The 27,693-nt window shown below is 35.4% G+C and overlaps 2 protein-coding genes across 3 annotated transcripts; one reads left to right on the top strand and one right to left on the bottom strand.

The window, feature by feature from the left end:
* Nucleotides 1-19: 19 nt before the first annotated feature.
* Got2 (glutamate oxaloacetate transaminase 2) lies at nucleotides 20-16,349 on the top strand. The gene is made up of 9 exons (XM_089630891.1): nucleotides 20-209; nucleotides 759-915; nucleotides 1,313-1,456; nucleotides 7,320-7,526; nucleotides 7,959-8,054; nucleotides 9,256-9,406; nucleotides 12,465-12,639; nucleotides 14,417-14,567; nucleotides 15,772-16,349. Exons 1-9 carry the CDS (start codon nucleotides 130-132, stop codon nucleotides 15,892-15,894), a joined length of 1,284 nt encoding a protein of 427 aa, XP_089487017.1. The 5' UTR covers nucleotides 20-129; the 3' UTR covers nucleotides 15,895-16,349.
* LOC149424593 (uncharacterized) lies at nucleotides 16,157-27,693 on the bottom strand. 2 transcript variants are annotated; one of them, XM_089630888.1, is made up of 7 exons: nucleotides 27,496-27,693; nucleotides 27,167-27,341; nucleotides 26,706-27,033; nucleotides 24,967-25,126; nucleotides 22,206-24,365; nucleotides 21,507-21,989; nucleotides 16,157-17,145 (listed from the first exon to the last, which is right to left on the bottom strand). In XM_089630888.1, exons 1-7 carry the CDS (start codon nucleotides 27,554-27,556, stop codon nucleotides 17,087-17,089), a joined length of 3,426 nt encoding a protein of 1,141 aa, XP_089487014.1. In that variant the 5' UTR covers nucleotides 27,557-27,693; the 3' UTR covers nucleotides 16,157-17,086. The 2 variants fall into 2 exon arrangements, with proteins under 2 accessions (XP_089487014.1, XP_089487015.1); XM_089630889.1 differs by having other exon boundaries at nucleotides 21,507-21,863.

Here is a 27,693-nt window from a genome sequence, read left to right as displayed (position 1 = left end):
GTTTTGGCGACTTATATCTGACATTGACGTTTTTCGTGGATTGATTTGACGTGTTCTGTTCGCCGTGTTTCTTTATTAGATTTTGCCGGTGAGGGAGTTTTAACTCAGTTGACTGATTTTTGTGTTAAAATGGCGCATTCCATGAAGGGTTTCTCCAAATTGGCCACTAAGGCTATTAACAGCAACAGCGGTGTTATTAGCCGAGCCAGGCAAGTAAAAGTTTCCATAAATAGACTTCTCAATTTTTTTACTAGAATGAGGGTAGTTTTATGGTGCTCACTGTTTACGTTTACGTAACAGATAGATTTTCACTTTCGTTACCCCGTGGGAATATTATGATACATTACAAATAGGGTATAGTTAGATTTAAAATAACTTTTACCACTAAACTGGGCGTAACTTATATTTTTTTCTGTATTAAAAGTATGAATAAAAACTTTTCTGAAATACATACAGCATCAAAGAAGTTTCTTTTCTCGTATAAGCCAACCGAAAATTACTGCCTACGCAATAATCTACATCAAATAAACAAATATAAAATGCACAAATCAATCATGTCTAATTTACAATAAATTTTATCACTGATTTTTTATTATAAAGAAAATAAGAGAATTAATTTCGTTGTAAATTAGATATACTAAAATATGTTCAATATAAAAATAATACATTTAAAAAATGTTTAGTTTGTCTTTGCAAGTAGTGAGTGTTGTAATGTTATGTAACGGGCGAACAGAATGATAACGGAAGTATGTTTGCAGCTCATGGTGGAGCCATGTGGAGATGGGGCCCCCGGATGCCATCCTGGGAGTCACCGAGGCCTTCAAGAAGGACTCCAACCCCAAGAAGATGAACCTTGGAGCTGGCGCCTACAGGGATGATAATGGCAAGCCATACATCCTCCCCAGTGTCAGCAAGGTTTGGACTCTTCAAATACTTTCACAAACAGATTGTCACATTATCTCTTGGCCACATGACCAAAACTCATGGGTTTAAAGATGTCTCACATTATATTCTCTTTGCCTACCTCTTTGAGCATAGAAAAATATGATGTTAATCCATGTTTTCAATAATATCATCTGATGTTTAGTCTTTTTAATTGATCTCTGTGGATGAATCTGGCCTCTTCTATAATTTCTTCAATTGTTTTTAGCACTTTTTTAAACATTTATGTACATTCATTTTGGAAGCCATACTTCACTTCATGTCGTACGCACATCATTATCCTCATAAACAAAATGGAGAAGCCTTTTCATCAGCGACTCCATGCTTTTTGATGAGTTACCATTATTTGACTTGCTGATTATTGTTTTAGGCTGAAGAAAACATCCTCAAGAGGAAGATGGATCATGAATATGCCGCCATTGGAGGACTTCCTGAATTTTGCAAGCACAGCATCAACCTGGCCCTCGGAGATGATAGCCCCCAGATTGCCGCCGGACTTACTTCCACAGTCCAGGTAAATAAAAACAATCTTAATTTAACATAAAAAATATTTTGATGTCGTAATGAATTAGTTTTTGTTAATTATTGTTGTTTTCTGTTTTTACAAATATTTGTTTTGTGATTGCCGTTAACTCCTCAAGCTAATTTGTTCGGTTTTTTTAACAGCTATTATCCGTAGAGTCAATTTGTTAGCTTTTCGGAACAGCTCATACGGTCTCATAGAAATCGTTGTATTTCCCTTACCGTCATAGTTAAAAATATGAACTAAACAGTGTTAGAAAGAAAAAATACCAAGCTTTACATTAAAATGTAGAAGTTAACCACAGAATAATTAAAATGTACACCTCTACTTTGTGAATTTTTTACTAATTATTTTTATATGAAATGAAAAAAGAGTGTGGTTTATAATACATTTTTCTAATAATTTTTTTTTCATTATTAGTGTTTAGACAAAAAAACGTAAGATGAGCCATTTTAAAAACCATTTATGTATGATTTCAAAATTTTAATATATCGTCGCATTAATTCGTAGAATGCGTAACCACCAAATGTAAAATTTTACAGGAGGCACAAAAAACCTCGTAGTGAAAAAAAATGAAAGACGGCTCATTCTTTTTATTTATGTTTCGAACATATAATATATTTCGAAATTTATTTTCAATCATTAAACTTTTGTAAGTTAAAGCTTTCTATTTAAAATCGGAGTTAGGAAGTTTACATAAAAACCGAGAATGGAGATACGTATTTTACAAAAGATACATACTTTTCTGCGAACAGTTTTATGAACAACCTAGCGGAAAATTTGGGAGATAGGAATTTTACAGTCACAAAATAAAACACAACAATGTATGTTTTACTTTATGTATTTACTTTATTTTACTTTTTTATTTTATGTTTTCACATACTTCGCTTTCTGTCAATCAATTATACAATACGGCATTATAGGCTGGGGCGGTACATATAAAAATCAAACACAAACAATTTACGTATCACAAAAACTAATAATAAAAACCATATTAAAAAAACCCTATTCATATTCGTCCGAACTTTTATTCAAACAATTTAAAGTCAGAAAATTAAGTGCATTATACTTCTACCATGCAACATTACAAATTTATAAAAACAATATTCAAAATAAAATTGCACCCTTTAAAAATAACAGAAATCTTAGACAAACGTCCATACTTCCTACTCCTAAATGTAAAAAAACAATAGGACAGTTCAACCATGAATATCTCGGAGTTAAATTTTTTAACTCATTACGGGAAAAAATTAGAAACATGAATACAAATATAAACGAATTCAAAAGCCACCTTAAAAAGTATTCCGAACAGTTGAACTGAATAATATCAAATATAAACCAATATAACAACACCTCCATACACACAAGCCCTGCTTATTTATGGGGGTACATCAAATACATATATTATGTAATTAATAACTGTACTATATTCAATATTGTGTAATGTAAATCATGTATCTTTTTTTAATGTATATGTCGAGGCAGTCTATTTAGATGCATTTTAATGGTGCGGAAGGTTATCGTAAAAGGAGTGGTAATCCTTTTCTAATGTCTGTTTTAAGTCTTGTAAATGCTGGTACTTTTCCTTCCTTAATGGATTAAATCTGACTCTCAAGTGAAATCTTCAAACTCTGGAGATCATTACAGATTCGGCGACGGTTTTTTGCTGGGTGAGATCTACACTGACCGGGAGTAGTCGTGTCAGAGATGCTCGTTAAGTGACGCTTGGGGTTGATGAAGGAGATTGTAGAAGAATTTGATCTGACATTGTCGATCACCCTTGTTGTCCTGTAGAAATAAAACTGATGTACTTACTAGGGTTTGCAAGACCCGGGCAAAGAGTAGCCATGACAGGAAAAGTTGTGAAAGAGACTCCTCAGAGTGTGAAGATAGGTGGGAGAGACTTGAAAGTGGAACTGGTGAGCACACATGTGCTTTAAGCGTAGAAACTCTTCATGCTCAGCATCACTTTGGAGTAAAGTGAACGCTTCATCTTGCCCGGCTGGTCGATCCCGAGGCGAGAAGAAAGAACGTCGATAGATGCGTTCCTGCGTACAATGCAGGACAATTGACCCTCCGCCATCATCCCATGAAGCGGGTAATCTTAATGTTGTGACAACCTGGAGTGGCTTGGCAGTTGATGTTACTCATTTCGGTAGGAAATGTTTACTCACATTTATCGATTGCGGTCCAAGTAGATTTGCCGTGTGGCGGGAAATCGAGTCAGATAATGCAGCTTCGATTATCAGACATTTGGAAGAAGTGTTTCGGGAAAGAGGCCCGCCCAAAGTAGTTCTCATGGACAATGGTACTGCATTTTGTTTCTACAGTGTTACAGATAAGTATAAGAGATGGAATGTTCGTCAAAGATTTCGCGCGGCATACCGACCAGCTGGAAACGGTATAGTTGAACGACATCATCAAACAATAAAGAGAACTGCAGCCAGAAGTGGAAGCGATTCCCTTCAGGCAGTGTTTTGGTACAATCTTTGGCTGCAAAAAGTCAGGATGATCAAGGTGTTGCGCTGTCTAGTATAGTTCACACTTACTCGTGGAGACACCCTTCTGCGCAAGTGAATATAGAAGAGGAAGTATTGACTTAGTTCTAAGTGGGCGATCTTCTTGCGGTTAAGCCAGTAGATGGGAGATGCACATCGTGCATGGAAGGGTGACAGGACTTACTTCAGTCAACAACATCGAAGTAGATGGCATACCAAGACATGTGCTTGACCCGCGGAAGATGCCTGACAGAGAACGGACTGTGTCTGAGGAGAGACGAGATGGAATTGCCGCACGTTCCACCGTCAATATTTTGGGTTTGTTTGAAGAGGACAGTGAAGAACCGGATCCGGATATGCATCAGCAGGAGATCCACTTGCAAAGAGATGGTGACCTTCAAGAAGAGATAATCACAGAACAACGACATATTAGGTAGGACGCGAAGGGCTCCGGGATAGTTAAATCAATTCGTGCAGTGATGATGACATCAGGAGGGCGTGTGGTGATAAGCAGCTACCACTGTAAAAGCGGTGAACGCAACCGCAGAGGCACATAAAATAAGAGAGCTACGGCAGAGCGTCACACGATGCAGAAGACGTCAGTTTAGACTACAGATACAAAACACTATTCGTGACTTCACAATTAAAATTAAGGTTATAAAATGTTCAAAATTGATTAATCAACTTATCTCAGTTAATTTCACGGTAAAACTATTACACCGTACATAAATTTCCTCAGTCAAAAACACAACAAGCATGCACGGTTCACCGGCCAATACTGAATTAAGGAGTTTCGAAGTATTCGCGAGTAAAAATGGCACCATGATTTTACGCAGTTTCCTAATTTGTGTTTATCTAAAAGGTTAATTTTTTTTTTAATTTTCGAGTTTTACTAGTCGATGCGGGACTAATTTTAACACCAGATGGCATTAAAAACGTATTTTCGAAAAATTTGGAGTTACGCAGTCTACAAATTAATGCGACGATATATAAATTAATACGCTTATTTCCAATAATAAAATTTGAAGGCGTATTTCATCACCTTCCAAAAACAGCTTTTAGTTTTCAGATTCGTTCAAAAATATACCATTTATTTGGATTTGATTGAAAAACGGAAATACACACAAATTTTCCGACTTTCTGTCAGCATCCTTAACCTTTTGAACGCGTTAATTTGCTCCGTTTTATCTATACCCGTACACGGTACATATTTTCAAATACCTATGCATGCAATTAAATGTCAAATTATAGCATTCTGGCATGATTTATTGGACTATACAGGGTGTATCGGCACGTACCCGACAAACTTTAACCAGCTATTCCTTAGCATATTTAGAGTAAAAAATCTTATGTGCACTTTGCTGTCCGGTAACGTTTTTTTTTAATAAAAAATTTATTATTCATATTTTCACCACATGTCACCTCTGTTTTATCCTTTGTCAAAGTTTGAAAACCCATCTGGCAAATATTTTATTCGAATTCCGTTGAATAATGCACGTGTGTACCTATATTGGCGCACTTTTACAATCACAACTAAATGGCACGGCACCATTCGTCTCATTTTTAACTATTATTATTTAGTGTGTGCGAAAGAGCGAAGACGCTTTTTGACATACTTGCTTATAACAGCTGTTGAACACGAAACGCAATGCCAATGACAGTGATGTAGTGTGGAAATTTTAAATATTTTTGTTTTTAATTGAAAAAAAAATGGACAGCAAAGTGCCCATAACATTTTTTACTCCAAATGTGCTAAGGAATAGCTGGTTAAAGTTTGTCAGGTTAGTGCCGATACACCCTGTATAGACAGAACAGATTATTCTCCACAATATGAAAACAAATCCTCGTGTGTCAACACTCTTAGATGTTTATAAAAACAAAAACATAAAATTTCATACAAAGACGTACCGTATCTTTTGAATGTGGTCCCGCCATTCACTCGGCGTGTGTGTACTTAGGCCACTGCGTTGATAGACACAAGTGGGACACCATGATCACTTATCATTTTTAGTTATGAAAAGTTGTGAATGACATACTAGTACTAACGCCATCCGTTGACAAAAATGTAAACTAAAGGACTAAAAGGCGCGAAGAGGCGCACTTGATTATCGATCTTTTTTTATGAAATACAATTTTATTTTTGAGAAATTCTTGTAGATGTCAGCATCGTGATAGTTCTACGAATGTCCAAGTGAGCAAGAAATACATTTATGACGAAAGAACGCTGGAATATCGGCCGTCAAAGTTTCCGTATCAACTGTTGATACAGCCGCGTGTGAGTATAGACTTTTTGCCGTAACAACAGTTGATACGGCCGCATGCAAAGAGTTAAGAAATGTAACGTAATCAATATGCCAGAAGCCTGAAGGGTTAATATTATGACGTCCAAATGAATTACTTCTTATTAACTAGCTATTGCTGTGGCTCAGTCTGTCTGTGCAGATAGAGAAACAATATCGCTTTTGCCTTTACGTCGAACAGATGGCGTGTTCAAATGCAACGTTGTTTCAAAATTTCATTGCAATCGGAGAAGAACTTTTGGAGATTTAAGATTTTGAATAAACTAATTGATCTTGCATAATTTCTGCACCTGGTGATATTTTATCTTGCTTAATTTCTGCAACTGATGATATTTTATGAATGATTTATTATGAGTGTGTGAAAACAAATTGTATTATCTTATCTCATTATTAATGTTGGACTGTAATACTTACTTTAATGCAATTACGTGTCAGGAAAGTGGGTTATCCATTAATATAAGAAGTATATTGTTTAATTATAATTATCGCCAACGTTTTGGCTTGCTCATAAAGCTGCTAGGCAGGGCTAGACTCGTATTCTATTTATTAAATATGCAAAACTTGGTAAACAATTTTGGTTATTACTATACGTAAATACAAAAAAATATTTACATAGGTAAATTATTTCAATGGCTGGGCCTGCAATGAGACAGTAGCCTATGATCATTTTATGGCCGAGTTGCCAAAGCGGCATACTTAGTTTCTGCCTTTGACACGTTGTAGTGTGTGGTCAGTATAGTGCGCATGGTGCTATGATTCGTTGCTTGAACTTTGTGCATATTTTTGAATGTACGGATTGATTTTTTGGAATAAACATTTAATATTTTTATGCGAGTAAGGTAGGGTGGGTTGTGGTTGTGTGGCCTGCATGGAGTGCACGCCTCTGTGCATTTTATTGACATATAATATTACAAATCTGCCTATATTCAATTTAAATAAATGCCAGGGTACCGGTAATAAAATGAAACAACTGGCATGATGCACAAAGAACTGAGAGGAATAGAAGAAACTTGGGAGGTTTACATTCATTAATTTTAATAATACTTTCTCTTTCAGGCTATCTCCGGAAGCGGAGCACTCCGTGTTGGATTTGCCTTCCTCTCTGCCTTCCACAACCTGGATCGCGGAGTATACCTGCCGACCCCCTCATGGGGAAACCACACCCCCATCATCAAGCACTCGGGTCTTGTACCCAAGGCTTACAGGTATTACGACTCAAAGACCTGCGGCTTCGACTTCAAAGGAGCTTGCGAAGACATCAACGTGAGTAACAAAATAAAATTTAACAAAAATATATTAAACAACCAAATTTTTTGACTATTTAATGCAGTGAAAACTAATTGTATTTGAATATTATTAAAATTAAAATTAATTAGATTAAACTTCTATTATCTTTCACTGGCAAAATACATGTTTTTTATCATTTTAAACGCTTTTATCAGATTACCAGTTATAACTGGTATTATGGTTACACCACACTGAAAATGGTTCCTTTATCACTTACAATAAGCGTGTCTTTAATCAAATTAACATTTTTTTAAATGATGAATGATTTTATTGTTAAGCTGATAAGAATAAAATCGAACCATAAAATTATTATTTAACGTGACACTTTTATGCGGTCATAACTCATGATTATGCTGGGATTCAATGGTAATGAAGTTCAGTATTTAGAAAGGTTATTTATGTTTTTAGAATATGCCATCCGGTGCAATCATCCTTCTCCACGCCTGCGCACACAACCCTACTGGAGTGGATCCCACACCTGAGCAATGGGCTGAGCTCTCACAGGTTTGTTTAATTCAGAGGTTCCCAAACCTTTTTTTTCCCCGTAGACTACTTGCCAAATTTTTTTTTTTCCGTAGACCCCCTGCCTGTCGAATATTGAATTTTCCTAAAACTATTAACGTCCCATGTGATAATCATTTATTTTTTTAGTAAATAGATTCCCTTCCCTTGCTTGTCCAACAACCGGGTGGCGGTATAGTTGCTCTGTCTTTACATTGTGCAGACAGGGGCACCCTTGTGAGGTATTACACCAAATGAAAATGAAGCAGGATAAGCAACGGGAATTTCTTTCTGTAGCTAGCCCTACAGAACTGCCCCTTAAGTTCTTTGTTAGTGCTTATTCCGGTCATTTCTTCTTGTCACATGTTTTCCAATTCTTCAACGTTACATTTCTATAGTCAAAATGTCCTCAAACTTAGTTTTGAAGCCTGTGTAAAGTACATTTAGATGTTGAACGTAATTATTACCCTGGACGTTTTTCAAAAATAAGTTGGGGAACTAGGAAATTTCGCAACTTCCAATGTGCAATGTTTTGCTTGAATATATTAATTCTGACAAGAAAAGGAACATAGACTCTATTTATATACCTCAATTAACAACACGAAATATAAAAATTCAAATATCAAATAAGTAATTTCTCAGTCTATTATATTTGTGTTAAATCTATTGTGTCATTTACGGAACTCCTAAATAATGACTTGAGATAAATGGGGGTCCGCTCGTATGTACCCCCATTTGAATCTCGTGGACCCCCAAATTTTTTTCTCGCTGACATAGACCCCCAGCAAGCCGATATCGACCCCTGGGGGTCCATATAGACCACTTTGGGAACCTCTGGTTTAATTTCAAACATTAATTGATATAATTAAGTGAGACTTCTTTGGAAATCTTTTTGATGCATGTCAGCCAGCTAATCTCTCTCCATGACTTCTTCATTGTGCTTTGCAAATTGTTGTTCATTGTATATTCCTTACATTAATGTTTTGAAATTATATAAATAAAGAAAGATAAAGACCCTACAATATTTATCTTGCTCAAACAGTCTTAACAATTAAAATAAAAACTGCACAGAAATACTATTTTTATCTATTTCATAATAATATTGTTTGTACATGCTTTCAAAGCGCGTAATTTTTAATTAAATTTACTTTGTGGTTTTTTAATTGTTAGATAGTAAGACGTCAAACATGAACATTTTTTCCAGCTCATCAAGAAGAAGAAGATCTTCCCGTACTTCGACATGGCGTACCAAGGGTTCGCCAGTGGAGACGTGGCCGGAGACGCCCGCGCCGTCCGCTTGTTCCTGAAGGATGGCCATCAAATTGCTCTTGCTCAGAGTTATGCCAAGAATATGGGTGAGCCTAGTTCTCTTGAAGACTTGTAAACTTTATTTGAGATGATTGGAATAGTTCCATGACAAAACAAAACATTGAAGAAAAGTGAAGGAAAATAATAAACACCTAACCTATTATTTTATCATAAATATTCTGTTTTATCCTGTTACCGCCTGGAATAATCAGTTGATTTAAAATATATTTCAGTAGGGGAATGTAGTAGATGTGATCCAATTTAACACAAAACTCTTTTAACTTTGTGACTCGAATAGTGTTGTTCAGTAATTAATGTACTTTTCAACATTGTCACAATGCACACTCAGTTTTTGGGCTAAATTTAAGTTATCTGCAAAAAACTGACAACGCATATTAAAAAAAAACAAAAGAGGTCAGAAGTGTCAATGGTGCTAACAAAAGATTTTGATAGGTATTTCGAAATTGAATGGGTCTAAAAATATAATGTGTCTTTATTCCTATTAAATGTCCGTGTGAATATTCTGTTAGGACCATGTTGGCACGGAGCCAGATCTAAACAGATTATGTCACATTATCTGGTGACTACCAGTCACACGGCACACCGGGGGGCTATACTAAAATAGTTTATCACGTAGGTATCAAAAATATGTAATAAAAACATTTGCCATAAAAGATACAAGGGCTTAGGTTGGTATTATGTTTCATGTTCTTTGACTTCTTTCAGTTGATTCGAAATTTGATTATTGATGTCCCATGGATTTCTATTTAACGAGGTTCTACTGTAATTTACTTATTTTTTGGCATAATTATCTTTTTGGAAATCGCATCGTCTTATGCTACGTATACATCTGCAAGCCGAACTGAACCTCAACTTAGGCTAGCTTTAGACTTGTAAGTTTTTTCGTAAATTTACGACTTCTAGCCAATGGGCATATTGGATTTTCAAAATGCAATATGCCCATTGGCTAGAAGTCGTAAATTTACGAAAAAACTTACAAGTCTAAAGCTAGCCTTATGGTAAAGAAACAAAGCAACCGCAAATGGCGCGAAACGCCGCTTGCAGTTGATTCGTTCCTTTCCCGTAATTCGTGGTACGGTTCGCGTTTCGGTTCGCAAATGTAAACGTACCCTTACAAGATAATGTGTTTAGATATTTATAAAAATAGTATATAATCTACCATACGTAGGTTCTCCAGAATAGCTACTTGTATTCAGAGAATTGATTATAATGATTGTGCCTATCATCAAAATCAAAAACTTTTTTGTACACCTATCTTCCAAAATGTTGAATATTGAAATAAGAAATCTTGTACTGTAAATGTATGATATCTGTCACACAATAATTTTAAAAATACAATATATGCTCAAAATATTTTGAAAGCATGGTAGTGTAGATTCGAACTATTACAATAATAATTTATTTTTTTAAATTGGGTCATTGTTTTGTAATATGTAATAGTTAACTCTTTCCCATTCATAGTGGTTGAATCGGATAGAAAAACATTTCCGTCTTACCGTCCGTCACTTGGAAATATGAATTGTGTTTAGCGCCTCATACGTAATAGAATGCATAATACAATGCCTGTTTATTAGATAGCCTACTCGATTCGATTGCGTCAATTCATCTTTTTATCAGCTGTTCCAACAACACCTTATCTCGCTCTCTTGCACAAGGTTATTTGAGTTCTTCTGACATTTTACTGTTATTTTAGCAATATAATAACATGAAGTTTATGTTTTACGTCAATACAGTATGAGCCTCTGAATGCATTTTATTTCATTACTACCTGGCTATGTCTTAGTTTCTACTCAATATTTTTTCTTATTGAATGATTAAAAAATAAGCAATATGCAATATGGGTTCTTTTCTTGCTAAATGGTAAATACAAGGCTCCATAGTGCATGATCGAAATTCCGTACAAAATGAAGAAAAAAAACTACAAATTTCATGATGCCAGAGGTCATTATATGGGAGTTTTTACTGCTCCGGCATGCAGTTTGTCTGCTTTATTCAACAACCATTGACAGTTTTTACGTAAACACCCAAAAGTAATCAGTGCAGATTTTTTTTTTTTTTAGCTAAGACGGTTTACATATAGTTCCCGTGAGCACTTAGGCCATAGGCCCATTGTGCTGTCTCCCATTTTACCTCAATCCTTTAACAACAACCCAGTCCCTTTAATAAAGTTCACCAGGGTTGTTATTGGGTATGTGGCTATGTTTTTTTATAGTGAATACCTCACAAGAGTCCCAACTGCTCCCGTCTGGAGCCAGTGAGACTATGGCATCCCCAATTGGGGGATGTTGTGAGGCTGAAGGTAAGTGGGGAAGGGAAAGAGGAAGGTGGGGAAGTACCTGGCTATTCAGATCTAGTCACTAAACACGGCTAAAGCCATTTGGAGCAACGTTTCAATTCTGAATGGTGGTCTTACACCAGGGCGATACTGGTAGTATCTTCCACTCTGGAACGTGCCGCAAATATACTATATATTATTTTAATTAATTAATTGTGAAATAACACAAATCAATCAAATAAAATTTATTTGCGCACGCCGGGTTCGAACCCGCGACCTTCGGAATGGCAGTCCAATGCGTTACCACTGGACTATGCCGGCCGTCAAATGTCTTCTGGTTCTACTGTATGTCTCCCCTGGTAATCAGTGCGGATATTTTTTTTATTATGTTATCAATAATTTTGATAGAAATATTAATATAACCTGAAAAAAAATAACAATTACTCACACAATTTATTTTTTTAACAAAATTTTTACACGTCGTTGTAGTGACTAAAAAATTGTTTCAAATTCTTTTTCCAAAATTTGCTTCTTACAAAATGATCCACTTTCCTGTGACGGTATTAGACGACGACACCAAAGCTAAATGCAGAAAACCACATCAACAGGATTAACGCTTGAAATACACTTCACCATACACCATACCAACATATCTGCCCTGATGATGAACACTGTAACGCTGTCCGAAACGTTGGCTAAAGAAGGAGGAATAAACCAAATAAAAATCAAAATAATACTTTTGGCCACGAAAATCTCAAATCATATCATAATATTTACTCAGCTTGCTTACAACAGAATTTTCATTGCAGGACTTTACGGAGAGAGGGCTGGAGCCTTCTCCCTGGTGACCGAGTCCCCCGATGAGGCCCAGAAGACCATGTCCCAGATCAAGATTCTGGTCAGGCCCATGTACTCCAACCCGCCCATCCACGGAGCCCGCATCGTCTCCGAAATCCTGGGAGACGCTGACCTCAAGAAACAATGGTACTTGATACACACATACATCATTAGCTACATCCATACATAATAGAAACATAGGAGAGATGGCATGGAAGCATGCTGACTGTCACCGAGCTACAACCAAACTTCACAGACTATCAAAGCCGATTGGTAAATAGGTACAAACAAAGGCAGGGCACAGCTGTGCGTACGTGGACGCTGTTTCATGAAATGAAGGTATTGGTTTTTGTTTGTAACTCGAAGATGCTGATTCGGAGTTACCTAGTTGTTATAACCCCGCAATATAATATTATTATTGCTTTTTGATTTATTAGAATAACTTTTAAAGGTTATAAGCGGTATTGTAATATTTATCCTTTTTTATTTTCTGAAACTGGTTCTGTTTCATGTTTAGTTAAGATTTATTAATATTATTTTCTTTTTCTATGATTTTTGCTTCTGTTACATTAGAGAAATTATTAACTCTTGATGTGCCGACACAAAATTTTCACCGTCTACCAACTTGATTCTATTTTCGTAATAACTTGTTTTTTTTGCAAAATTATGGTTTTGTAAATTGTGCTGTCTCACCAGATAATGTGTTATTGATAATCTACCATATAGAGTTTCCCCAGAATAGCTAAGAGATTTTTTTTTGATTGTGGATACAGCACCACTCAAGTGATTAAAAGGATCACATCTCTGATTTTCCTACCAATTCTAGGCTTCATTAGCTGAGATACTTTGCCTGCACTGATAAAATATCTGTCGACTAATGTGGCATGATTTATTATTATTCTGTGCATTAACTGAATTAATTTCCTGACAGATACGTTGAATTAAAAAAATTACAGCTCGGGAATTACCTAAATTACCTAGAAAAAACCACCGTAAAAAATGTTATTTTTATCAGTGAGAGGCGTAATTATCTTAAATAATTCTAAAATGATTACTTCTGTTCAGTGCGTACAGGAAACTAAACACAAAAATAATCTTTAAAATGAATATGTAATGACTTCTGTAATAGTTGTATTTGTTACGTCAGTTATATCTGTCAAGTGACGTTTCCTTTTCCAGGAGTTCCAGTATTGCTTTCAAATGAATATATTATAATACCTCAACTTGTATGGAAGCAATTGAATCTTTTAAACTTTCAATGACTGTACAAACTGCTACTTCTATCCAATAACAGAATTTACCCAACAACAGCGTAAATCTGTCTACAATTATTTATTCATGGATCACATATCGACTGTGAACTACCAATTTTTGAAAATGAATTTCCTCATGGCCTATGTCATCTTTGGGGATGCTGTGTGGAGGGTTTTTTAAGGAAAGAAAAAAGAGAAGGTTCTGGGAAGGATAAAAGTATGAAGAGTGGGTCTGTGGATCTGGGGGTCAGTGTGTGTCCAGGAGCGACGGACGTATGTGGTGCAATGCGATGGGTAATGAGACCCCGGCTGCTGAGGTCAAAGGATCTCCCCCAACCGGCTTCTCCCGATCTGGTCCGCTACGCAGTTGGTGGGCAGATGCAGTCGCCGATCTGGACCAACGTCACCAAACGCTTGCCACTTGGGGTGACATATGGCAGAGGTGTTGGTTGTCCAATAAATGGTTCGCAGGGCGGGGTACCCATACCACCCCCCAAATTGAATACCATAAAAGCCAATAGACATAATGCAATAGCCTCTTAGATAAGGTAAACACGTACTAGCGCAACAATGAAATTATTGTCAATGTACAAGAAAAAAAATAAAATTATCGGTGGTTTAAAATTAATATCTTTATTTTTTCAATTATAATCTTTATCTTTTCCACTTAGGCTGTTGGACGTCAAGGGAATGGCTGACAGAATCATCTCCATGAGGGTGTCTCTCCGTGACAACCTGAAGAAGGAAGGAAGCCAAAGGGACTGGACCCACATCACCGACCAAATCGGCATGTTCTGCTTCACCGGACTTAACAAGGACCAGGTAACATTAAAATTGTTTTACTTATTATCTCCTTATATCAAACTGTAAATTTATCTGTGACAGTAAGTCAAAATTTTTATTTTGTAGAAAAGAATCAAATAGAAAAATTTGTTAAAAATTAGTCTATGCATAATATTTGAATTAGAAAAATGAATAACTTTCATATGCAGTTTTTATTAGCATAATTTTATGTAGTATTTTGGTTGTTCTGAACAATAATTATTTCAATGTAAATAGAAAATTTGATAGCCAACCAAACATAAGGATGCGCCCTTGAGGTGAATTTCTCACGAAAACGGCGCTATACAAATAATCCAACCGTTAAGGATGAGGATAAGCCGAGATGCAGACCGCACAGCTCAATACAGAGAAGGAATGTCACCGCAGGACAGATGGGGCAGAAATCGGCTTAGTTAACTTAGTCCAGCTTGTGTCTGCTTGGGTGCTGGTTGTTTGTGAGAATTTAACGCAAACATAGTGTGCAAAATATTGCCCGCCTGCGTTACCCTGCTCTGCACGGTCTGCGTCTCAATATATGCTGAACTTGGAACTTGATAAGTTTATTTGTTGGTACCGTAGAATAAAGAATAGCACAAGAAGTGCCTTGTGGGCGTATTTCGTAATCTAAACATAAGCCCAATTTGGGCCTACATTTCCATACAAAAAATTGTGTTTCACCAAGATTATGAAATTCAAGCGGAATGATGATATACAATTTCAGACAAATGTAAGAAAGGCAGACCGCTTGCTAAATGGTCTAGAAACAAAAAGTAGGGGCACATTTGTTTCCATTCAAATTTGTATTGAAGGCACTTCTCATTTTCTTTATTCTGTGATTGGTACATATTTAAAATGTAAACTATATTGACAATAATATCTAATTATTATTAGTAAGTGGTTGTGTAACATGTTAGCTTGTAATGTAAAGTGAAAGTGCTAAATTAAAATAATTTATTCCCAGTGGGGGGTAAACGAAGTCTCACTAAGCATAAAAAACGTTGTGTTGTCAATTTAAATGATGTTATGCAATACACACGATTTAGACGCTCAGTCCCTGTGGGGTCTCAATTACATCATTGTAGCAATTGTTAATGAACGTATCCTCTTTTAGAAATTAGGTCAACAACTACACCATCATGATACAATGAGAAGTAATTGCAGTGTCTCGAATGCATCAGTTTGTAACTGTTTTGTTTGATTTCAGGTTGAGCGAATCACCAAGGAGTTCAGCGTTTACCTGACGAAGGACGGTCGCATCTCAGTGGCCGGAGTCACCAGCAAGAACGTAGAGTACTTGGCAAACGCCATGCATGCCGTTACTAAGTAATGCTGCGCGGTGCCGTTAGGTTAAGCTAAACACCTCGACTAAGTTACACATATGTATTTCTTCTGCATTAAGTTGAACCGTACTGTACAGTAGTATAAGATTACAATGGTAGGCACATCTGGTGCGGTAGAACTGCACAGATAAGTCAACCAGTGATATTACCCCTTGCATATTTATTATATGTCAAGGGGTCCTGCTTTAGCGGACGATATTTTTTTGAATTTTATTTGTATCAATCATTGTTTTATTTAAAATGCAAGGATATATTTTAATTTAAAGATTTATTTTTGCTAAACATACAATATTGAAATGAGCATTTTGTACACAGCATTTAATAATGTCTAATCTTGTATTGAGCACAGGTTTTTTACAACATATTATGCTTTTTCCAGATTTATATAATATTTTTGATATATTTACTCAATTACACCATAAAAATAAATATTTTCCTCTTATTTATTTGTTTCATTTTATTAAATATTTTATCGGATGGTTCGATTTATAACAGAATATCCTCCTCACAACTAAACTTCACAAAACAAATATAATCGAGTAACAGATAACTTTATTTCCTGATTAGATCATCTTATATACACAAAGTCCTTAACATGCGGAACCTATCTCAACAGAACAGAACAAACTCTCCAAGTACTCGCTCCGAGACCGACGAATGTGAACTCAAATTATAATTGTTTATTCCGTCCTCGATAATATCCTCCATATTACCTTCCTTAACATAAATATAATACTTCTAAATGCGTTCTTGTCAGCGTGATAACATTATTCTTTTTACAATTATAAAAAATTCATAAAAAAATGTTTATCGATAAAATAAGTAGTTAAAAACAAGTGATGATTAAACCCATCTGTCATTAGTTGAAATTAACAGTGTTTATTAATTTATACAAACATTGGGGCGAAGGAAACCATATTAACAAGTGTTGTTCATGCTGTCGTCTGCCTTATTTCATGATTTAGTAATGTGAGTCTATGTCTTTATATATATTTGGATATGAAAACACAAAAAGTCATTTATACTACTATATACAAGACACGCAAATTCTATTACTATAACTGATTTTGTAACAAATAGAATGTCTATGCGTATGTACTGATTTGTGTCAAGTGTTTTTTAACTCCCACTTGCTCCTTGCTTTAATATTTACACTCATTATCAGATAGGTGAGTATCTTCACTCCATGGCACCACTTCTTGGGCAGGCTTCTAACTCTTGCAGCTTTTCCGCATCATCTGCAAGCAACACATGTTCACATCGCCATTAGATTAACTTGCCATTTTATACGTAGCAGGCTCAATTAGAATAGGAACATTCTATTTATTTATGCAAATTGCCAGTTCACTGTATGAACGCGTAGGGATCTTTACACTAATTGCATGAATAAATAGTGACTTTGGTAGTATGTAATAGGGAAATTTACAATTCAACACATAAATTATGTTCTGTAAAAAAGGACATAAATTGTGTTTAAAAAATAATTTATTATTAATTAAATATTATAAAGAAAATAAATAAATGTTCAGTAAAAGAGCACTTGTAATAAAAAAATAAAAATGGTTAACAAGAATTTTGTTTCATTCGATTTTTATCCCATAAAATATATTCGGGTGGTGTCATTTGCCCTGGGTACAGTTATTATTTACTTAGCCCGCCACTGTTTTCTAAAACTAAAAAGACACTAATTTATGTTATTAATCATAACTTTATAACTAAATAATAATCTTTTCATAACTTTATAGCACTTTCTATAGGTGTGTTGAATTGTCATTTTGATGAGTTATCCAGTCACCATTCAAAATTTGTTTTCAAAGAAATAATGACCCTTGTATTACTTTGAAAACTCAAATATTTTCATTTGTGTGACGCCAAAATTTGTTGATATTCATAGATAAATTATTTGCATAGAGGCTGCATTCATGAAATAAAATCTACAGTGACATTAATTAGCACAAGCGATTCTGATTTTGTCCTCTATACAGTTTTCAAAGTATAAAGGTTAAAATCGCATCTGAAAAAAATCCTGCGCGTATGATATTAGAGCATGTGCACAAAAAAATCAACTGTTTAAAGTAGATAAGGGCAGATTTATTCACCGCAGTGAATCGATTCAATCTTATTCCCCTGGTCTTTAGAATTATTTTTATTCATTCATTTAATATTTTTGCATTGTATAGCTAAGGTCTATGATTAAATCTTAGAAATAAACAGTTTTTTTTTCACCAGTAATGTTTTATTAATTTTATTTTATTTAGTAAACTCAAAATAGTTTAACTTTATGTGGTCTAATAAAAACGTACATTTTTTGATTTTAATGTGAATATTTTAATATGAATTGATAAATGCGATGAAATAACACTTCCCTTCATCTAAACAATAATCAGTATTTGTTTTTATGTATAATATCGACAACAGTAAAACTGCAGAAATGAAACTTTAAACAGTTCTACTGCAAAACTACAAATTTGCATATCCGACATTGTTCTTCGGGACTGTCGATATGTACCTATTTTAATAGTAAATAATGGTTAAAACAATGCGAGAAAATAATGAATGTTTGAAAGTAAGAAAACAAATAATGAAGGAACAAAAAAATAATACATTATATCCTACTCGAGATCTACCTCTAAAAGTATGTAGGTACGTACCATAAAAAACAATAATAATATTATCAACATGTTCACGCATCATAATAAGGTTTGAAATAGCAAGATATCACCCGACTATGTAAGGGAATTGGCTCGCGCAGGAAAGAAAGGACACCCCGAAACTGCCAAACATATTCGCGTTGAGGATTGAATTAATAACTTTTGACTTGAGTCTCGTGACTTGACTAACTCGCAATCTTCATTGAAACAGACTGGGATCTGAAGTCACAACTGTGCATTATCAAACTGTTTGATAATGCAGTACAATACAGTTTGATAATGCCTTTAGAGGGCGAAACAGCTGTCACGCGTAATAATAATTACACAGCAGAACTTGTTTAAATATAAACTGTTTTTATAAACCCAATAATAATATTATTGTATATATAAAAAAATAAAATGGAGTTCTACAAATTAAACTTAATAACAATAAACAAATATATATATTTATATATATAAAATCGTAGGATGCAAGGCCAAGGGTAAGGAATGAAGAATCAATTCCATTTGAAATTGAGAATCAGATGAGTGTGTCACAAGATAAAATTTATTAATTTAATTCATTCATTCAATTCAAAGGGCTAATTTTGTGCTTTTTCAAAGAAGTCGCCACTGGTCAACTAAGAAATTTATATGGTAAAATAGAGGTAAATTGAACTACTACTTTTGTTTATTAATCAATTGGATTCATGGAGGAACAGAAAGGCGTTTGAGGTAACGGAATTAACATTATTATTGTTGCTGTAATTTACATACAATACTGATTGCTGTTTAAATTAACATAGTAATGAATGTTATGGAAATAAGACCAACAATGGACATAGAACCCATGTTGTCGTTTCAATTTGTGTGGGTCACCTCAACATGTGATGTTTCTTCCAAAACCAAGCTAAAAGTGATACATATTTTTCGGATAAAATGAGCAATTCATAATATTTTAAAATTGGTTATTGAACTTTTAATCATAAGCGTGTTAGATAAAATGCCGAGCAGCCCGGCATGCGCTGGATGAAATTATTTTCGTAATAACTTACTCAGAGGCGGCTCTTGGGGTCTAGAAGTGGAAAATCAATTGAATTTTTTTTATATATATTAATACATATTGTTAATGCAAAGTGAATATTATAAAAACATCAATGTATGTGATTAATTTGACAGTGCTCACCTATTCTGAAGCCGGTAGTACAAAATTGTTTATTTTAAGATTATTTATCATTATTTGCACATATAACTAATTAAAGTTTTTTCTTTTCTTTTAAAAGATCTTTTCCTTTTAAAAGTTTATAAAATCACTAACACGAATCTCAGTCCATTTTTTATCAGTTGACTTACTAAATGTCTATTGATTTGAATACATTTGTCACGATTATATGAATTGTTTGCGATTTCTTTCGATATGATATCCACAGGAATTGACATATTAAATTATTCCACGTCAATAACGATAAACATAATTTTGCGAAGTATTATTCAAGTTCAAGAAGGCTATCGTTTATCACACAAAAAAATTTTCGATTGACATTTTTTGACATCTCCCTCTACTACCTTGCCGTAGATAACTCTTTCTCATCGCGGTCATATCCGAAAAACACCTTTACGTCAGACATGATAGTGTTTACCTCCTTTGTCTGTATAGCAAAGATAAAGGAAGGATGTAAGTTTGGGGACAAAATTTAAAGTGACCCAAGCTAGGTATATAGATTAGCTACTCATTTGGATGCTAGATGGCACTGGAACCCGCTATTATTGTACGAATCTACACAAATAAAAACTAAATTATTATAATCGGATAGTTTGTTAAATCCTTATTTTTTTAAATTAAATAATAATGCAGTATATTTTTGGGAGGTCGTTGATCAAATGACCCCATAGAAGAGCCGCCACTGATAGTTTTTTTGTAAAATGATTTCGTGTAAATAGTACCGTCTTACCAAATAATGTGTAAATATTTTTATAAAAATCGTATATTATATCTATCCCGGGAGTTTGATTGATTAATAAAAAGGTCCACAAACTGTGGTCCACTGGGTAACAAAAGCCTTTGGTGCTCTGCTTGCGTAAACTAGACCCTTTTTTTATCCCACTTGCACGACGTACGAAGCTATGTGAATGTGTTAAATATAGTACGTTCTCACAATTATTGTAAATTTTGTATATTATCATTCAATATAATTTCTCAGAATAACATTCCCACACAAAAAACCCAATTCTTGACAAATCTTAGAAATTCCCAGCAATTTGGGGAATTCTCCACAAATTGGCAACCCTGATGTGTATATTGTAGACCATAGATATATTACTCATGTAGACTGGTGGTGATTATTCAGCAGATTCAGTCGTACCAACCAAACTGTGTGTTTTAATGCAATGGTGTTCTATTTGTTTTTAAATGATGATTTTTAAATTCTATACATAATAATATGTAATAAAACTTATACATATATTCAGAATCAGCGTTTGTTGATCTATATGAATATACTTTTTAAGCCATAATATTTTTCACTTGAGTTCCTTATTCCAAGGGTTAACTAATTTATAAACCTGAACATGGGTGCTAATCACATATTAGTAGAAAAAATAAATTGAAAATAATTTTTATGATTTTCAAGAAATGAAGTTTATAAAAAGGACAGCAGGGAAATGGATTTCGATAGCACAACTGGTAGTGTCCTGTAGTTATTAATAAATAATACTTATATGTATTTTGTCCTCTTTAGACCACGGTGAATAGCTGTATAAGGAGATGTTTAAAATAAACTAAAATAAAATGGGTTTCATCATCAATCGTTAAGGTTTTTGCCCGTTGGACAGAAAATTAATGGGTCTGTAGTTAGTATTGAAACCAGATCTGTCCTTCTGGCTATCTTATTTTAATTAAAAGTTAGTGAAGAGAGCACGGACATGTATGTATTTATTATTAGGTTGAGTAGATAGAGTTTGTTAATTACCCATGTGGTCATCTCCAAGTAATTGATGTAATTGTTGCTCGAGTGAGGGGAGCGCCTTGTCCTTGAGGGCTGCAGTGGGAGGGGTCCCAGCAGCGTCCCCTTTGCTCACCTCGCCCCCCGGCAGAGTGAACATGTCGTCGGCAGAGATTATCCCGTCCTCGAGGTACTCAAAGGTGTCCAGGTTGATGTCGGCTGACGCTATGGCCGTGCTGAAGATGTCCATGCGCGCACGACTCTGGCTCTTCTGCTCTGCCAGTATTTGTTGGCATTCCTTGGGCGACCGTTCCCGCTCCTCCTTGGGTGAAGACTCTTTAGCGGATTGTGCGCTCTTGTCAGATTGTACAATGAATTTTTTTCCTATATTTTTTGTCAATACAAAAGAAGAATCATTACTAGATGAACCCTCGTCTTGGAGCTGACTTAGTAGAGTTCTACTGGTTGGAATTCTAGAGCTATGTTGTTGAAATATTGCATTACTTTCATCTACAACAAAAGTATTAGTATAACAAAGGTAGGAATAATACAAGTTAGTGTTCTACTGTCATATGTACATAGTTGCAAGCATGCTACTTTCTAGGATTTAAATATTCAAATATTGATTGTCAGTTTATCACAAGGTTAAATGATTACAACACTAAACTAAGCGTTGGAACAGGAAATATTAATTTTGTTACAGAATATGATTTGATTAACACCAACCTGTATTTCTTTGAATTGATTCATTTTCTCTTAATTGGTGTTTATCTTTCTTTGATTCATCCTGCGATGAATCCATGTAACCGTCCGTTTCACTGTCACTGGACATTTCCAATTCTAACGCCAATTTATTTATTTCCAAAGACTTTTCTTTGTCCGATGTAGGTTCTATGTCCATGTCCCAGTCTGTCACGATGGAAGAGGCGGTGTTTTCTAGAGATAGTTTAGCAGGGTCCATGTGTAACTTAGGCAACGATTGCTCGTCACTAAAGGAGTTGGTGGGCTCGTTGACATTGTCAATACTAACTACACTAAGCAAGGTGTCGGGAACAGACTCCATGGAGTCAGTGTTACACGCCTGGTCCCCTATCTGAGAGTCAAACAGGACGGGGGTGTCTTGCGTGATTATTGAGTTCTCGGCTTTTAGACTGAGATTACAGTTCATTCCCTGACCACTCTGGTCTCCATCCAGGAACTCTAAACTACCCGCTTGATCTAGCTGCTCGCTGCTTAATTGCAGAACAATCACATTGCCAGTGTTTTTACTAATGTCTTCCGCACTATTCACTTCACTTTCTGGAACTATATTTGTAGGTGGCATGACCACGGGACTAATTTTATTTGTCATCATAAGTTTTGTTAGGTCACTTCCATTTTTGGTAAAAGTAATGGCTCCTTTATTTAGAGGGCTACACTTTTGCACTAAGACCAAGTTGCTTTTGGCATTGGCGGGGCGGATGATGGCCTGTCCCTTGGGCTTGGGGGCAATTTGTACATGGGAAGTCTGGTGAAGTTTAGTCGGTGAGGAGTCATTAGTCGACATGTTGATATGTGTCAGGGAGTCTTTGGATACAATTTTAGTTGTTAAAATATTTGAATTAGCTTTGGATACAATAGTTAAATTACTGCTTTTGTTTTGGCTGTTTAACATTTGATTACCAGCAGGAACCAACTTCATGGTGGTCTGCCTCCCGGTTATTCCCTTCACCTGCAGCTGCGGCACTGACTGCCCGATGAGAGAGCCCTTGCTGCCCTTGGCAGGTAGTATTACCATTTTCTGGCAGCTTTTGGGAGTCAGAACAAATGTCTTAGTTGGCAATTTCATTTCAGAACTATTCATGGGTATAATTTTGGAAATCATTCCTTCACTATCAATATGTTTATTAATTAGGTTAGTTTCTCCGTCCTTGGTGATGTGAGTGATTGGGTGGCTGGGATGGCTGGAAATTATTATGTTTTTAGAGGGGGCGTTGCTAAGACTTCTTTGTAGAATACTGGGCGGCGTGGAAGACACGGATTTGGAAACTATAATAACCTTATCCATGAGTGCATTGGGAGCGCTACATTTGGGGGTGAGATTAGCGTTGAGTTGTGTTTGTGACTTTTGCGGTATTTGCTGAACAAACTTTGTAGTCATCAACTTCCCACTGGAATTGATCATTTTCTGTGGAGTGTTCTGGGAAGGAGCAACAACCACTTGTCTATTCTGTAACACTTTAATACCGCCCATGTCGGAAGGTTTGGATATGATCTGCATATTGGTGACGTGAATTTTGGGAGATGATGGGATGTTCTCTCCCAGGGGGTCTCCTTTCTTCTTGATGATGAGGTGGCAAGCTTTCCCTGAAACGGTCTGGGGGCCCTTTAGGGATGGGGAGCCGGCGGGGTTGATGTTGCTGTTGACGATGTTGGGGACATTGGACATCTCGTCGGGCGAAGGTAGGGCCACCGATGTCTCCTGAGGAACAGGGGGCTGAGTCAAAAGCTGCATGGCGGGAGATTCTTGCACATGGGTATTGCCACTGATTTGTTTGCCATCGATTGAATCTTCAGTTGTTATGCTCTTGGCTATGGATTGTGCGAAGTTGGCCTGGAAGCCGGAAGTCTGTGACTTTAGATTGTTGGCGTCTACAGCATTCTGTATTCCTGCGCTGAGTGCCTGTGAGCCCGCTATATGAGGGTCTGTGGGGGACTTGATCCCGCTGCGCACCTGTTGGTGTGGGATGGCCACCTGACCGCTGGCCGAGTGTTTGCCGCTGTTGCTGTGTTTCCCGTGAACAGATCTATGTTTCCATACGGACTTGGGGACGTGCCCGTGATTTGCTTTTCCTTGCATTTTACCTTGGCTATAATTCTTTCCTCCTGGTTGGTTGGATTGTTTGACTGCAATAAAAAAATTGTATTATTTAAAAAACAAACATCTTAAATTGTACAGCAATCACTAGATGTTCTGTAAATTATTAAATCCATTCATGTTATATAAACTCCTGATAACAGTTGTTATAAAACAAGCATGCAATAAGAATTGCAAATACAGATACAAAAATGAACAATAATAGTTCGCAACAAAATATTAAATTGTATTTTACAATTAATTTTGCAGTAATCAACAATTGCTTGATAATTTTATCACAAATTACTGTAAATAAAGTCATTTTTCAGACCATCAAAACAGGTATACATAGAGTTTGTGATCAAAGGTTCTATTTTTTATTTCATTGAGAATTCTCTATGAATAAAATCAAAAATCTATTCACTTCTTTATGACAGGTGGTAGTTTTAGCATGTCTGTGTGTCCGAGGTAAGGTCAGTTTTATATTACTTTGGGTGTTTTTTTTTTAAATACCGAAATTCTTTGTTAAACAGATAATCAATTTTATTGCCCTGTCTGAGGCCTAGGAGTGAAAAAGTGTAAAAATCCATCATAGTTTCCTCTAAATATGCTACATAGACGACACTTGTAACACTATTTGAATGAACTTACCGGGAGGTGCTTTAGAATAACTGGAATATATTTGCGATATGTTAAGGTATCTTTGGTGGTTGGCACGGCTGACTGGAGGGGTTGTGGCAGGGGCTGCTGAGGGGGGGGCGGAGGGGGCAGGCCGGCTGCGCTTGCGGGGGGGGCCCTCTTCAGCTGCCACCTGTAAACACAACACAACATTGAACAGCTATAAAAAAGTAAGAATATAATGACCTCGTCTCATGTGCAAGGTCATCACAGTGCCCTTGAGACATACAAAAATGGCATAGTATAAATTTTACATGTATTAATATGGGCATACAACACTACGCAAGTAATCCTCTCTGTAAAACATTATTTACGATTGTCTTTGTATAAACAAAGATACTTTATATACATATTATTATTTTTAATGGTAAACTAATGTTTATAAGACAAGGTTTTTATGCATAGCACAAAGGATAGCTTAAAATATTATGTTAATTACGCAGTGGCCTGTAAAGCATTTATGAATATACATAATTATTATATTGAATAAAAATTTTATAAAGTTACCTTTTTGAAAATAATTGAAACACCATTACTTTCACTGACAGATAATAATAATATTCAAAAATCTGTTAGTGAAAAAATAAGAAAATACACAGATTTAGGAAATGAAATAAAAAGAATTTGGCATTCTCAGACTATAAAAATATTACCATTCGTTATTTCGGCTACTGGCATTATACCTAGCTCTCTCATTAAAAATTTAGGCTTATTAGATCTATCAAAAAATTTATATATAAAGATGCAAAAGTCGGTCATTTTACATATAGGATAACAAAAGATTTTTTAAATATTTATGTTGAGGGATCATTAGGATTTATAGGCCCTGTTAGGAGTTCTACCGAGCCGAACCCTCTGATATGAAAATATCTGGAGTCGGTGAATTATTTTCCCATTTGATCTCTGGTGAGTTGACGTGTTGTTCTTGTATTGTTTTGTATTTATTTTGCTTATATAATGCACTTACATAGTGTTGATTGACTAGATGATCATTTGTGGAAAAGTGAGTGGAAGGGTTTAGTTTTTCCTATGGGGAAGATTTAACCCGGACAATAAAATCGGAAGTTAAAAAAAAAAAAAAAAGTTTTGTAACAAATGGACATAATGATATCCTCACTGGGATCTCCCGTGCTGAGGATTTCATTTACATAATATGATTAAAATTTAGTAGTATGGAAAATATAAAGTAATTACAGATATTCAATAGTGTTTTTTTATCTTAAATAATTATAAATATAATCATGAAACGATTACGTAAATTAAAATAAGTAATGCTTCTACTGAATTGCTGCACACATCAATCAAAGGTGGTTTATATTCATTTAAAATACAAACATACTATTTGCGTAGTGTAACAATGTTAATAATTACCATCCGATGGATGAATTCAAACACAAATGTACACCGTTGAAACCAACACAAAAAATATGAATAATATTATGCAAGGTAATTGTAGATAATATTTTATTGATAATTCATCAAAGGCTTAATATAAAAATTTACAACCCAAGGTTTAATTTTCATGCATTAATAATTTAAAAATAACTTCCGACATAAATAAAATTGAAAGTATTTGTATCATAGCATTAACAATGGCGTAAAGAAATTAAAATAGAGAATGATAATAGTTACAAAGCCATTATTTTCTGGGCCACCATAATCCCTGATATAAAAATAACCTAATGTATACTGAAATGATAGTAATATTGTACCTTCGATGATTGATCCCACATGACAACGGGTGGATAAGTTATTTGCGCAACATTCTTAATATCAGGTTTACTCTCCCCGGTTGCTGCTGCAGTTTCATCGACTTCCATATCCTGATCCCCTTGCTCAATGGGGCTCTTGGGAGATACAGGAGCAGATTTGGGTTCTAATGCTAGAATTTGTGCCATCTTTTCATTTTCTTCGGCAGCCATATTGGCTGCTCTATCAGCTATCTCTGTATACATGGTTTGAGGAATACCTCGGGGAAGAATGGGTATTTTTCTTCGACCCTCACATACCCAACCCAAACCTGTATTAGGTCCTGAAAGCCTAGAAAAAAAGAATTAATCAATATATTCATTTCAAAGTGACAGTAAAATATAACCAATAATTAACCACAAAATTGTTCATTAAAATCTCAGTCAAATGATAATATTTACAAATAAAGTAATGTTATTCTTACTGGTCAGCAATCGTTGAAAGTAATTCATCATTCGAAACGCGCCGTGCTTCAGCTGTATGGCGGTCGTTAGTTATGTTTAGTGCGCCCCTTAGATCTTCCAGTAATTTTTTTCTGTCATCTACCAAAGCTCCCTGCGCTCTAAATACACTAATCATACTTGAATATGCCTCTAATTCTGTAGGGAAACACACAAAATACATTTTTATAAACAAAACACACCACAAAGACACATAATTTAACAATTTTAAGACATAAATATACCACTGGCATTTCAATAGTAAAGGAGGGAAAAATGAATATGAAGAATTGTACAAAGAATGTATATTTACCCAGTCGCCGTAGCGTCCGTCTACAATCATCCCGAGTCATGTCAAGTAACATGGGCCACATTATTGAATTTTTACTTCAGAACATCTACTTATCACAATTTCCATTAAAAGGATAAGGCTTATTTTAGGAGAGAGAATTGGCAAGCCTCCATACTGTTTACTTCAAACGCCAATCCGATCATCTTTGACACTTCGGCT

Source organism: Hesperophylax consimilis, chromosome 4, assembly GCF_061612785.1.
Source record: "Hesperophylax consimilis isolate HC1 chromosome 4, BYU_Hcon_1.0, whole genome shotgun sequence".
NCBI lineage: Eukaryota > Metazoa > Arthropoda > Insecta > Trichoptera > Limnephilidae > Hesperophylax > Hesperophylax consimilis.
Note: the sequence above shows the minus strand (reverse complement) of the source record. Positions and strands in the feature narration are given on the sequence as shown.